Source organism: Pelophylax lessonae (genome assembly GCF_965119305.1).
Source record: "Pelophylax lessonae genome assembly, chromosome: 2".
Taxonomy (NCBI): Eukaryota; Metazoa; Chordata; class Amphibia; order Anura; family Ranidae; genus Pelophylax; species Pelophylax lessonae.
The window spans coordinates 601,676,118-601,691,563 of NC_138769.1; the positions used below are offsets into that span (position 1 = coordinate 601,676,118).

Here is a 15,446-nt window from a genome sequence, read left to right on the forward strand (position 1 = left end):
TCTGGGCCTTTTAGTAGATTGAGCAGCCACCAGCATTTGCACCTGAGCAGCAAGGCCAGCCACAATAGTGGCTAAATCCCCCCCTGGGGGGGAAACAGCGGTCCCCTGGCTTTCCACCAATACTGTAGGAAATTTGCCCTCCTGAGAATCCATTGCCCCTGTAATGCCAGACAACCAAGGGTTAACTGCCCCTTTTTAGCAAGCGCAGCCCACCGCACCACACTCAAGCACAATGAGACCCCCACAGGGAATATGCAAACTGAACACAGGCAATGGATAGCAAGAACAGAAGGATAAAACCTGAGGAGACCCTCGCCGCTGCTGCTGCCTCGATCGGTGTTCCTGGAAAGAGGAAGTGATGCTGCCAGGGCGCTCTATGTAAGCCTACGGAGGCTACAAGAAAATGGCCGCCATGCATGTAAACCATGCGGCCGGAGCAGGTGCAGGCAAAATGGCGCCGTTTGGCGCCGAAAACGCCGCTCCACAGTGCATTAAAACACACATTACATTCCAATATAAGAATACATGTTAGATCGCCGCAGCGATCGCTGTATATGCCCAAACATGCCAAAAAAACATGCCCCACAGCACACAGCTTCACACACTGCCCAGCCTGACACACACAGTGTCATACAGCTCCCCCCCCCCCTTGCAGCCCACAGCATGCAGCCGAGAGATAGGGAGACAAGCAGTGTGAATAGAGGCAGGGTACACAGTCCCAGACTGACACCCCCCCAGACAGACAGGTCCCCACATAAATACACTTACCTCACATGGCGTGGGGGACCCGCACAGGCGAACAAGCCGCTGCACATGAGGCAGGGAGAGTCGCAATTCAAGACGCACAAAATGGGGGTTAAGAAACCGCACAGCGTCCAGTGAGGTAGCCACCTCACCAATCATCCCTGCACCGAACAGGGATGGGTCGTTCACTATGCCAGGAGCGTTACCTGGCTGAACGCTCGATGGCAGACTGGGAAGCCACTGACCCACGACCTGCGACCAGGGGGATCAGCCCGAGACCCAGTCCGCATGTACCTCTTCGTCCGAAGAACTAACTAACGCTGACAAAATAACAGCTAATTAAAGGTAGAGAGAAAAACTCAAACAAAATATTAAAAAGAAGAAAGAGTCTGGGACAGAAAGTCCCAGCACAGAGAGAGCCAGCCACTCCTGACAAGCTAGACATTAAAACTGAGATATGGTTGCAGGAAGTAGGAGGGTATTGACTGAGGGGACCACCCCTTGAGGGTGGGATATGTTAAAGCTTTATTGTTAACATATTCTGTTGCCTAGCTACTCCTTCGGAGCAAAGTCTAATACCCCATATGTGACGAATATGAAGAGGCGGCGACTGTCGGAGGACGTAAGAGAAACATGGCGGCCACTTTACAATGGGAAACTATAGGAAAATGGCCGCCGAGGCTACACAAACATAGCCACCGATCAGTAGCTAAACAGGCTACAAGAAAATGGTGGTGCCATGTGGCTCCCAAGGCTGTAAAACAGGTCCCAACAGGGAGGGGGGCTCAGAAAGGCGCCCCCCCAGGCCCATGACCCTCCAGAAGGAATCATTTTGGGCACCGGCGGTGCGCTCCCCCCAATCATCAGTGCCACACCCTAATGCACCTAAAAAAAGTATGTCAAATGGGGGCCACAAAGACCACTGAGCTGGGGGGAGTGGAGACGAGATTGGGAAGGAGGGGAACCCAGGAGTCCGACCATCCCAGGGAGAGTCCCACATCCGCCCCAATACCTGCCAGGGGTGGGGGTGGACAGCTACTTACAAACACCAGGAACAGGTTGGGCACCGCGTCGAACAGGACACCACACCATTGTAATGTGGGTGCTGTCGGCCAGGGAAAACCGCTGTGACTCAGGCCGAAGCCAGTTCATATGCGCCCTTGCGAGACATTTAACTCGCAGGCCAGCCTCCTTTCAGTGGGGCTATGTCATGGCTGACCTAGCTTGGAGATGTGGTCTGCACGTGCTCGCAGGCTGGACTGGGGGGACCCTTAGGATCTAGATTATCAAGTTCATCTCCCAGTCTGGCAGTTGATAGTAGATTCTCACAGGAACAAAAATAATAAAAGGAAAATATTCCATTTAAAAAGAAAAAAGAGCTAGGACCAGAAATCCCAGAAAGAAACTAGGTCCTTACTCCTGACTAGGCAGAAGAAAAAAAAACTGAATACCTATTGCAGGAAGTGGGAGTATACCCCCAGGGACTGCCCCATAGGCGTGCTCAAGCTTTTCACTGCCTACTGCCCTACTCCTGTAGGGGGAAGCATAACCCTACGGTTATGAAGATGAAGAGCTGTGTCCATCAACGAACGAAAGAGAAAAACTGTTTGCTGTAAATGTTTATAAAGGTTTTACATAAATAGTTACATAATAGTGATTACTGTAAGTACTCCTGCTAGTGTTAAATGGTTGGTCTCATCTTTGTAACCGATACATCTGGATGAGAGCTTGTACTTTTGAAAAACAACAAACTTACTGTCTGGGTCACCAGATGAAAATGGAAGAAAGCAAGCCTAAAAAAAGAAAATAAATGCAGCCATCACGTATAAGAGTTGGTAAGCTCCAATATAATAAATATTGGCTTCATTTTACAGAGCAGCCCTGAATCTCTTCTTCTCGAGTTATATACAGCGCTATATAAAACCAAGAGTGCTGGATAAAAATATAAAGTGACAAGGTGCTTCATGTATATACAAGTTATTCCAAAAAGTGCATATATAAAGTGTCCATAAAGTGCATTCAATATAAATGTGCATAAAGGCCGGAAATGACGCCATGTGTGTTTAGGAAGACAGATGGTGTAGTGGCTGCGGAGGAGAGCTGGCTGCAGAAGGGGCCAGCCTGAAGTGATCAAGTAGGACTTCACTTTTTGACTAAAGTTCCACTTCCGTTGTGGGCTGTGTCCTCCGCATCCGCTTTAGGGTCCTTTCACACGGGCGTTCCGCATGTCCGTATATCATCCTATTTTTTAGCGGATGATATACGGACATAATGTATGTCAATGGCATTGCGGATTCAGCGGATGACCATCCGCTGACATCCGATTTTCGTCCTTTCAGTTCGGTTCTGTTTTTTGGAACGGAACAGAACCCTATTTTTGTTCCGTTTAAAAAACATAACGGATGCAAAATCGGATGTCACCGGTGTCATCCGCAATGCCCATAGACATACATTATGTCTATGGGCATTATGTCTATGGACATACATTATGTCCGCATCCGCAAACGGATGGGATGATATGCGGACATACGGAGCGGATGACACAAGTGTCATCCACTGTCATCCACTCCGTGGAAAAAAAAAAGTGCCGGAGCGGATCGCAATGTGGTCCACTCCGTGTGAAAGAGCCCTTAACAGGAAAGCCACCGATGACAGCTCGGTGTGGGACCGGACCAGCTTCAAAATAGCATACCGAATCCGTGAGTCCATGAGGGATATTGATCTGGCAAGAGGTATCTATTGATCTGAGCTTACCCTGATTGAGGATTAATATATATATATATATTAGTATATCATCTCAGTGAGGTGAGAGGCCATCTTGTGGCTAGATGGTGGTTGTGTTACGAGCACTTTTGTTTCATTGAGACACCTATCAAGCACCTTATATTTATTCCTTTTCACGGCTTGATCCATTTGTGGATTGGACTTTATGCACATTTATATTGAATGCACTTAATGGACACTTTATATATGCTATGCACTTTATGGAATAACTTGTTGTATATACATGAAGCACCTTGTCACTTTATATTTTTATCCAGCACTCTTGGTTTTATATAGCACTGTATATATCTATTTATTATACGCTGTATATATCCTATTATACCAATATACTCCCATTAGTGAGGAAGTTTTAATATAGCTGCAGTATATTATTACACAATTCAATGTTAATATTTACATTTGGTTACCCCATTTTTTATTGGGTTTAAGCACTGTGTCACTTTATAATTGTGCTGATTATTATTTTTGCACACTCCTCTTCTCGAGTCCCCGGCTTGCCCTCTTGGTCCTCCTCTTCTTGCACACCACCATGGGAAGCTGCTTCCTATGGGGGTGCACCTGCTGTCTTGCTACCAAGCCAGGCTGTGTGCAACACAGTGAAGCTCGACCCTGCCCCCTCCTCACAGGATTTGATTGACAGCAGCAGGAGCCAATAGATCCCACTGCTCTCATTGAGTCCTGTGAGGAGAGGAAGAGAGAGTAGAGCTGTTGAACTCGGGCACAACACTGGAACGAATAGGTAAGTATTTAGGGAGGTGAAGGGGTGATATAACCAGTGGAACATTTTTACCTTAATGAAGTAAATGCATTAAGGTAAAAAAATGTTCTGCTTTCAGAACCACTTTTAACCTGTGCTTTGCCCATTCATGAAAAAAAAAACTGGATTTTTGACTTACCGTAAAATCCTCTCTATGAAGTTCATTGACAGACACAGCTCCATATTCTTCTTAACCATTGAGTTATGCTGCCCCCTCCAGGAGGAGGACACTAGGCAGAAAATATATATCTTTACCACGCCTATGAAGCAGTCCCTGGGGGTATACACCCACTCACTCTGCTATAGGCATTCCGTTTTGTCAGAAGAAAATAACCCAAACTCATATATAAGGAGGGGCAAGTGCTGCATCTGTCAATGAACTTTAGGGAAAAGGATTTTTTCGGTAAGTCAAAAATCCAGTTTTCTCCATCGTTCATTAACAGACGCAGCTCCATATTCTTCTTAACCCAAAGCAGTATTAACATGAGGGGAGGGAAAACAACGCAGAAAATAACGTATTTCCCAAAGGCTAAACTTAACCAACCAGGTAACATGGAGCTCAACCAGGAACTGAAGCTCGCCTAGAAACAACAACTTTTCTTTTAAACAGCAGCCTGCAAAATCTTGCAGCCAAAAGAAGCATCTGAAGATGCGAACACATCTACCTTGTAGAATTTTGTGAATGTGTGTACAGACGACCAAGTTGCCGTCTTGCAATCTTATATCACTAACGCCTGATGGCAAAAAGCCCAAGAGGCACTCAGCGCTCTAGTAGAATGAGTCTTCACAGGGAAAGGTGGAACCTGACCCTTAATTGAATAAGCCTGTACCAACGTCTGCCTGATCTATCTGGATATGGTCGCAGCAGACGCAGCCAATCCTTTCCAAGGTCCGTCCGCGAGGACAAAAGCGAGTCCGATTTTCCGAAAGACTACGTAGCCGCCAGGTAAACCCTGATAACCCTAACCAAATCCAAGGAATGCAAGGAAAATTATTTAGGATGCTTGGGCTCAGGACATAATGAAGGCAGCACAATGTCTTCATTTAAATGGAAATCCAGGACCACCTTAGGAAGAAACGAATGTATAGGTCGAAGTACCACCCATGTCTGTGGACCACCAGATAAGGTGAGCGTCAGGATAGCGCCGCCAATTCCAACATTCTGAAGTAATAGCCACTAAAAAGGCTACCTTCTGTGACAGTGCAAACAGAAAAATCTCCCCAATGTTTTCAAAAGGAGATTTCTGAAGAACTGACAGTACCAGGTTATGATCCCATGGAGGTAACGAGGACGTATCAGGGCAGCCATGTGGCCAACACCCTGAATAAAAGTGCGAATCAAAGAATACTTGGCTAAAGAGCATTGAAAAAACACCGCTAGAGCTGACACCTTGCCTTTGATAGTACCCAAGGCCAACTGCTTCTCAACCCCTCTTTGGAGGAAAGTCAATATACCACTGAAAATAAGGTGGATGCACCTTAATGGATTCACACCATGCAATGTATAAATTCCATGTATGATGATAAATCTTCAGAGAGGTTAGATTTTTTGGCCTTCAACAGTGTGGGAATCACAGAGTCAGAAAGATCCCAATCCTTCAATACCTAGCCTTTAACAGCCACGCCGTTAAGGCCAGTCACTGTCAAGCACAGAGACTGTAAAGCAGGATGGAAGATTGGCCCTTGAGACAGATCTTCCCTGAGAGGAAGTCTCCAAGGAGAATCAGCGACCAATTTCCCCAGATCGGCGAGCCTAGTCTGTAGACATCACAAGTACCGGAGGAGTCCCTTCCGCCTATATTCTGCGCAGAAGCCTCGGCAGCAGTTTTAGTGGGGGAAAACGCATAGATCAGCAGATGCTGTCCCCAAGGAGACACTAGTGCATCTGTGGCATCGGCCAGAGGATCCCGAGAACGGACTACAAACCTCTGTACCTTCCTGTTGAGCCGAGAGGCCAAGTGATCCACCGCCGAAAACACAGCAGGTAAAACACCTCCGGGTGAAGGGAACATTCTCCCTGATCCAACACCTGACGACTAAGGTAATCCGCCTGCCAATTCCCCACTGTAACAAAGTTTTCTGCCCATATTAGGATCTCAGCCACCTCTTGAGCCGTCAGGACACTCTTGGTGCCCCCTTGATGATTGACGCAAGTGGACTGAATCAGAACCAGACACCCTCGAAGGCGATTTGTCCAGTGAATCAAGCAAAGCTTTATTGCTTCGAGTTCCAGAATATTGATCGGTAGTCTAGACTTCTTTAGAGTCCAGGTCCCCTGGACATGCATCTTTCCAAGTACTCGCCCCCCCCCAACTGGAGACAGGCTGGCATTCGTGGTAACCACAGTCTAATACAGGGGAAGGAATGACTTGCCCTGACGTAGAGCCGGGAAGCGGAGCCACCACAGCAGAACACCGTGTTTTTTGGCTCAGCTGGATCAGACTGTCCAAAGATTTTGGATCCCTGTTCCAGTTGACAAGAATTTCTCATTGCAGAGGTCTTGTGTGGAACTGTGCAAACAGAATCGTGTGGAACTGTGCAAACAGAATCGCTTCGAAGGTAGACACCATCAGGCCCAGCCCTCACATGCAAGACCGTAGAAAGGACAGTTTACTGGATAACAGCAGGCGAATCGCCCACTGCAATTTTTGCAGTTTGTCCAGAGGAAGAAACACCCTCAAAGTGGAATTCAGTGGCAGTCCCAGATAATCCAGTTTGGAGGATGGGAGCAGATTTCTGGAAATTGATGTTCCAACCGAACTCTTTCAGAGTCTGTACAGTGATGGTTAAGTCAGCCAGCAGGGCTGAATTGGGGTCTGCTCTTAAGAGGAGATCATCCAGGTATCCGGTGTATCACAATCCCCCCGTTGTCACAGTAATGTCAATACCGGAGCCAACACTTTGGTGAAGACACTGGGAGCGGAGGCGAGACCAAAGGGTAACGCTACAAATTGATATTGCTCCTCGTCCACAGCAAAGTGAAGGAAATGTTGGTGTCCAGCATAAACAGGGATGTGAAAATAGGCGTCCTTGATATCGATAGAGGCCAAAAAGGTCTCCTTGGTGTAGGGACACCACTACCATGTGAATGGTCTCAATTCTCAACTTCAGTACCAGCACAAAGCAGTTCAGAGCCTTGAGGTCCAAGATAGGACACACTTGCTTTCATTCCTGGGCACAGTGAACAGGTTTGAGTAAAACCCTTGAAAGCGTTCATGAGAGGGAACCAGCCCAATCATCCCTGCAACAGCAAATCTTGTACCACCTCTCGTAGATCCCTTAAGCAGTCTGGCGACAGGCAAAGATTGGGTGGGAAGACTCTATTCGACAGTCGAGACCTGAATCGGTTCGTGGACCCATTCGTCTTGAATCAAGAAGGTCCATGATTCCCGGAAAGAAACAAAGACCTCCCCCACCCCAGTTACGGGTGAGTGCGCCCTTTCGTGCAGAAGAGGGCTTAACTGCAGACCTGGAGGGGCCTGCTTTCAGCTTACCTGACCAAGTCTTCTAGGAACCCCCAGATCTAAATGTCTTAGATCCTTCTGTGTGCCGGAGGCACGAAACGGCCACTTGTATGGTGAAAAAGAGGGACCCAGTCATGATGAGGTGCCTCGCCCTGAGCAGATTGATGAAGAGTACTCTTCCCACCAGTAAGTCCCTTGATAAGTTCATCCAAAGAAGAATCAATTAAGTGATCCCCTGTAAAGGGCAGGTCTGACAAAGCCTCTTTGTAAGCCTGGTCCACAGACCAGATTTTTAGCCACCCCATGCGTCTCATGGTTACCCCTACCGAGGATACTCTAGCCGCAAGGGGGGGCGCATCTAAAGACGCATCACATATAAATTTTAAACCTTGGACCATTTTGTCTGCCAGTTCGGCAAAGTCGGGGGGAAGTGGTCTCGCTTCCAAATCACTTTTCAAGAGCTTTGCCCATTCTGTAAAGGTCTGGGACACCAGAGCGATCATGAAGACAGGTCTATGTATTGAGTCCACTATCACATCTAAGTGGCGGGACAGAGTCTCATCCTTCTATCCACAGGGTCTATAAAGACCAGAGACTCCTCCACCGGAATCACAGTGGATTTGTTTAGTCTGGAGACTGGGTGGTCCACCTTTGGTGGAACGGTCCATTTTTTGATCACAGCGTCCGCAAAGGGATAGCGTCTCATGAAATGCTTCGGCACCGCTAACGTGTTTAAGGCGCCCCCACTGTTGTAACAAATTTATCAAAAAGTTCCGGACAAGGGAAAACCCTGACCCACTCTGGGTTTTGCGGGTGCCAAAAGACACCTGCGTCCCTGATGCTGTAGAATCATCTTCCTTTTTAGTTTAGTTTCCCACACTGACACTACAAGTGCCTCCATCAGCGCTTTTTTCCCCGCGTGGCTGCAGAAGAGGATAGATCATCCTCGCCATCCGAATCAGAGTGCGATGACGCAGACCCCCAGGGTAACTTGCGTCCATGGCGGCCATATTAACCTCAGAATTTGAGGATACAGATAAGGCAGTGAGGGCAGTTTTGATAGTAGGGTTTCAAAAACTGCCATTAAGGCAGACAAGGGTTGCGACCCGGAGGTCCCCGCAACACCAAAAGAGGGGATCTGTAGGTGATACTTGCTCCTGGGACTCCATGGTAACCCAGGGACAGCCCAGTGTCACTTTAAGAATACTGCAAAAAACGGCCCCACCCTGCTGCACCAGTGGTACTGCAAGTCCCAGCACACTAAGCTGCAATATAGCAGAGTGAGGGAGCGATCTACAGGGACCCCAATAGACTAACCACCGCCCGATATTAGGGAGAGCAGAACCGGTCTGAAGTATTCTGAAAAACTATCCTCACAGGAAGAGGAAGTACCTAGGACAGTACCAGAGGGAAAGCCTTGCCACTCACTGTTGTACAGAGTTTGAGCCGCGAGAAAATGGCCGCCTAATGCATTTCAATCGGGAAATCACAACAAAATGGCTGCCCAATGCATTTCAATAGGAAACTGCTAAAAAATGGCTGCCGAACCTTGTACAGCTGATCTACAAGAAAATGGTGGCGTCCTCAGCACTCCATGCAGTCTACAGGATCCCCTGAGGGGTCCAGTGATCCATCAGGCATAGGTGGCCCCCACCAGGATTAACCCCCCCCAGAGGATCGCTTGATTAGCAGCATCGGCGCCACAGCCCCTACGCCGTTACAGATTAGGGTAGGATCCTGGGATGGTCGACGGGGGATTGTCCCTAGGGACCCACATACAAGGGGGTGGGCATGGGGGATAACCCGAGAGTCCGACCATTCCAGGGAGGGGCCCATGTCCACCCCGAGACTGCAAGAGATATGGCCGGGACATTACTCCCCATACCAACGATATTCGGGTGGGCACCACTCCGGACAGACCACCTCTCCACCCGGGATGGGGGTGCTGATGGCCAAGGGATACGCTGAGACTCAAGCCAAACCAGGTTGTGTGCATCCTGGTGAGGTGTTCCACTCGCAGGCCAGATACTGTCCAGTGGGGCTATGTCGTAGCGAGGCAAGCCTTAGCGCGGAGCTGCGACCTGCACACGCTCGATCCAGTCTGATTCCCAGTCCGGCTGTTGATTGCATTTCTCTCAGAACATAACTAGCTAGAGAAAAAAAAAACTAGGCAGAAAAAAACTGTATACCCCCAGCGACTGCCCCATAGGCATGGTAAAGATTTTTCCTGCCTAGTGTCCAACTCCTGTAAGGGGCAGCATAACCCAATGGTTAAGAAGAATATGGAGCCACTACCAGCATGCCTCCATTTTGTAGCAAAGTAGTACCATGAGCATGATCATAAATAGAGAGGGATGGGACCTATGTTCCTCAATGTACTCATGAAAAGGACTTTAAGGCAAATACAAAAATAATAAAATTTTCTTTGTCCATTGAGGGACACAGGAAATCTTAGGCTTTGGGACATCCAAACAGTACCTCTGAGGGATGGGCAAAAGATCAAATGCGAACAGGTCCAAGAAAGAGAACTGGGGCCTGCCCAGAGATCTTTTAAATCCCTTGCCAGACTCGGCTTTCCACAACCTTCTTTTTAAAGGGTTTAGAGAGTTCTTTTGATCCTAGCATTATGACACAACAAAACATCAATAGTAGTGATGAGCTCGAGCATGCTCCGACTAGGATCCAAACCCCTATTTGCAAGCCCGCCAAGAAGGGGGTCATCTATGGGCTAATCATATGCAGCCAAATCAATCCCTGCACTGCAGCTGTTCATTTACAAGAGGTGTGTATATATGCAGCGGGGGAATGCCACAGCTGCAAAAGACTGGCCCATACTGAAGACAGCTTCCTGATGGGCTTACACACAAAGGTTTGGATCCAAGTCTGAACACATCCAAGCTTGTCACTGCTCAATAGCAAAAGGAAACACCAGACCCTATACATCTGTAAAGTTTAGTTAAGACAGGTTCCACCTGCATAAAACGAAAGGCCCCTTTCACACATGCTGTCCGTTTGTCCGTTTTTCATCCATCCGTTGACGGATGAAAAACGGACATCAATGCATCTCTATGTAAAAACGGATGACAACTGATGATCATCAGTTAACATCCGTTTTCATCCACTTCCATCAATGTCCGTTTTTTTGAACAGATGAATGCCCTATTTTTCATCCAAAACGGATCGGACGAAAAACGGACGACAACGGATGACAACTGACGAAAAACGGATAACAACTGACGAAAAACGGATGACAACTGACGAAAAACGGATGACAACTGACGAAAAACGGATGACAACTGACGAAAAACGGATGAAAAACTGATACAATTGACGTGACTGAACTGATGAACTGAACGGACTATGTGTGAAAGGGGCCTAAGGAGGTTATAATCATTGGCACCTATCTGGAACACTCAATTTTAATTTCCTGGATTTGAAATTGTGGTATAATGTAGGTGTGTGCTTACTTTTCCCCATGTGACAAACCTACATTTTGTTTAGGAGAATGAATATACTATGTTAAATTTCGTGTGTCATCTTTATCTATAGGCACGGTTTTAAAGGAAGATAGAGGGTTTGCCTGTTAAAACATGTTAAAAGTATCAACATCTTCCATGCTGTGTACTTCTATAAAAACTAATTAGTAGACTAGATTGTGATCCAGGAAAGACACAGAGCATATCTACACAGCATCTTGAAGACCTAAGAAGCTTTCAAATCAAGAGACGCACTAATCAAGCTCAGGTTTAAAAAAAAAAAAAAAAAAAAAAAAAAATTTAAATGATTCTGAATATTCTGTATAGCAGCATTAAATAGATTACGAAAAGCTGTTATAACTTGACTCTGCTCAGAGGAGAGCATCCAACCATCACAGCAGAGCTAAGGGAAATTGTATAGAATCAAGCTCCACAGCTTGCACTTTACCCATACCACTGCTTCTCCCTAAACTAGAATAGCTTGAAGCTTGTAGCTCAAGAAGCTTATGTACTTTTTTTAGCTTTAGGCCTCACATACACTGAGTGTTTGCTCCACTCCTCTCAACAGCAGGAGAAAAGTGGATAAAAAAAAAAAAAAAAAAAACACACACCACACCCCTAAAACTGCATGTTACATAGTTACATAGTAGGTGAGGTTGAATAAAGACAATAGTCCATCCAGTTCAATCTGTGTAGGTGTGTGTGGCCGTAATAATCTCTCATAGCCCTTAATGTCCTGATCCTTGAGATGTACGTCTAAGAGTCTTTTGAAAGCCACCATACTTCCCACAGAAACCACCTCTTGTGGTAGAGAATTCCACAATCTTGTAGCCCTAACAGTAAAGAACCCCCCATGCTGCCTGAGGTTAAAACACGTGTTTATGTGCTTTAAGTGGTACCGGCTGTAAAAGCAGCGTTCTTAAAAACCCACTGTACATGAGCCCTTCAGCTTCAAGCAACACTACACTCCGGTATGAACAGGCACAAATGAAACCCACGGGATTTTGTATGTTGAGTATTTTGCAGCTTTGAGCTCAGGTGTGAATGGGGCCTCATAATGAATGAAGGTCCTGTGCAAATTAGATCAGTTCAGATGCTTTTCATGGGAAGAGCAATGAAAGTTGAAAAAAAAACAGCAGAAATAAAGCAAAGTTAAAATAAAAATAGTTACCTGCAGCGCCCCCACAGGATTACATTCTGACTGCTGAGCAGATAAAGGGGGCTTCAAGTCAATGGTGTGATTTCTAAAACAGAAAAAAAAAAGGGGCCACATGTAGAATCATTTTCTGCAAAGCTGTTTGGGGAGCCCACATTGGGCAGGTTGAAAACAATAGTTCAGCTGGTTTCAAGCTGGAAATCACTGTAGTGGGCACCACTACTGCTGCTAGCTTCTGGGTCTCATTCTAAGCAGCTTTCCTGATAAGTAGCAAACACAAAGTTATTCACTTAGCACGGGCACCATTAAGGTGACACTTTGCGTTTTTTTTTCTCAATAAATGCAAAGCATTTTCGGATTGGATGAGGTAGAGAGGCGGGGCAGCGACATTACAATCTCTACTTCAACCAATTTAGAGAAAGCCTTGATTTAGGCACAGGGCCCAGAAACTAGTAGTGAGTACTGTAGTAGCAGTGCCCACTTAAGGGATTTCCAGCTTTCACTGGGATCCCATAGGTTTGGCACATGCAAACGGTTTAAAACCATTTTACACCCTAAATATGGGCATGTAAAAAGGTAGCGTTAGCCTTTAAACAGAACCATACAAAAAGGCAGGTAAGTACACAGCTAAAGGACAGTTTTTAGCAGACAAGGGTTAAGTAATTTAATTTTGTTTAGCCACCCTTAATATTCATTCACCTCTATGAGACAATACAGCCAATGTCCCTAAGCTCATATTTCCCCACTGCAGTTAGAGCAAAATGCAAGGACCAAACCGCAAATCAATAATGTAGGAATGGCAACACACTGATAAAAGTCATCTCTGCTCCTCCCTCCTATCAACATGCTTTCAAAGCTAGACTGAGTAGATTGTGAAATGCTGTAAAATCGGATTGGCATATAGTGCTGCACCTACCTCATCCAGACCTACAGTTTTTCATAGCAGAGTCACCACAGTGCCTACTACTAAGAAAGTTCTCTAGATTACAGCCCAGCATAGTAAAGCCTTCTTAAAAAACAGAAGGTATAAACCACTGGCCAGTTACACATCCAGAACACTGCTGGTGTAGAGTGCAAAATAGCTCTACATTTTAAAATTCCAAACTGCATGCAGCTTTTTAACCACTTGCCGACTGCCGCACGACTATTTACGTCGGCAGTCAGCCCCTCACAGGCAGAGTGACGTAGGGCTACGTCGCTAGCCTGTGAGGGCCTAGGAAGCAAGCAAGCGCCGCCAGAGGCGCGCTCCCGCGCGGTCACGGACCCGATGTCCGCCGGGCACTCGCGATCGTCCGTTAGAGCGGGAGAAAGGCAGGCGGCTAATGTAAACAAAGCCGCCTGTCAGTCTCCCCTGTGTAAGAATAGTGATCATACGGTTCTACTATGTAGGACCGTTGATCACTGTTCATACAACTCAAGCCACAGCCAATCACAGTTATAATCACACCCCTAGGGACACACATAAACCCTCCCTCTCAAAAAAGTTAACCCCTTCCCTGCCAGTGTCATTTTTACAGTAACAGTGCATATGTATAGCACTGATTACTGCAGTAATGTCACTGGTAACCCCAAAAGTGTCAAAAATGTCAGTCAAGGGTCTGATCTGTCCGCTGCAATGTCGCAGTACCGCAAAAAAAAAAAAAAGACAAAAATCTTTCCCTTTGTTAGGAAACGCAATAACTTTTGTGCAAACCAATCAAAATACGCTTTTTGCGATTTTTTTTACCAAACATATGTAGCCTAAAACAAATTGGCTGAAAATGTTAAAAAATTTTGATTTTTACATTTTTTTTTCTGGGAATTTCATATAAAAAAAAATGTGAAAAATATTGTTATTTTTGCAAAATTGATGCTCTTTTTTTGTTTATAGCGCCAAAAGTAAAAATCGCACAGGTGATCAAATACCACCAAAAGAAAGCTCTGTTTGTGGGGAAAAAAGAGGACGTCAAATTAGTTTGGGTACAGTGTCGCATGACCGCGCAATTGTTCGTTAAAGTCACGCAGTGCCGAATCGCAAAATAGGCCCTGGTCAGGAAGGGGGTAAAATCTTCCGGGGCTTAAGTGGTTAAAGGCTATTTGACCATCATTAGCGCAGTCTATGGAAAGATATGGCTCAATAACCTTAGACTATATTTGCATCATACACCAGCGGCTCTGTATATGCCTTTAGTTGTTTGGAGTGGTAAGGAATGATCTGCATGGCTCTGCCCACTGTCCTGAAATTAGAAAAAATATTTTTGAGATATGTGACAGAATGAGATGGGAATACTTTCTGTTTAGAGAAGACCTTACTCAGCTACGCAATAATTAGAGAGGAATTTTTGACTGCTTTAGTCCCTCCACACAATAACCTGTACAGTTATATAGTCTAGAGTGGTCCCCAATATATCAAGAATCAGACTGCAGACCTGTAAGGAAAAAGAAAAAAGGGTACTACACAAGAATGAGGGTTAAGAATGGCTGCAAATGAATATCTCAACTTCCAATTAACTACTGGAAACAAACCTAGTTGTTTTTCCCTTTAGAATACATCTTGATTTAGGCTAGCCATACATAATACAATTTTCTTATTCAATTTCCTTTAGATTTACCTTTAACTATGTAGTACAAGGGCCTGCCTGATTGCATACAAATTGAAAGTCTTTAGGTTTTGACCTAATTTTATATGGTTTTGGTAAATCTAAAGGAAAATTGAATAAGAATATTTTTCACAATGAGTCCTGCAGACTATGAATGGGCTTTGCATTTATGTGGCTCCAGGTGCCATTTGTAGGCAGCTCATGCAAGTATGGGAGACGCAGTAGCTACACAAACACAGCTGCTTGTACTAATCTAAATGGTGTGCAGGTGTTGGTGAGCGAAGTCAGTGAGCATTTGTGGCTGCTCTGAGCGACTGTCTGTGCAGCCATTGCGTCCCCATACACTTAAAGTGGTTGTAAACCCTTACATACAGTTAGGTCCATATATATTTGGACACAGGCACGAGTTTAGTTTTTTTTCCCTGGGTATTTGCAAAACCTATTCAAGCTATAGTTCTATAATGTATATAGGCTGAAAGTGGTTTA

At 45.7% G+C, this 15,446-nt stretch overlaps 1 protein-coding gene across 1 annotated transcript in view; it reads right to left on the bottom strand.

The window, feature by feature from the left end:
* TARBP2 (TARBP2 subunit of RISC loading complex) overlaps window positions 1-15,446 on the bottom strand; it is an 84,139-nt gene that overhangs the window by 39,763 nt on the left and 28,930 nt on the right. Inside the window, exon 5 of the mRNA XM_082247695.1 lies at window positions 12,397-12,469. Within this exon, the coding sequence (XP_082103821.1) occupies window positions 12,397-12,469 (73 nt within the window). The remainder of the gene's footprint in view (window positions 1-12,396; window positions 12,470-15,446) is intronic.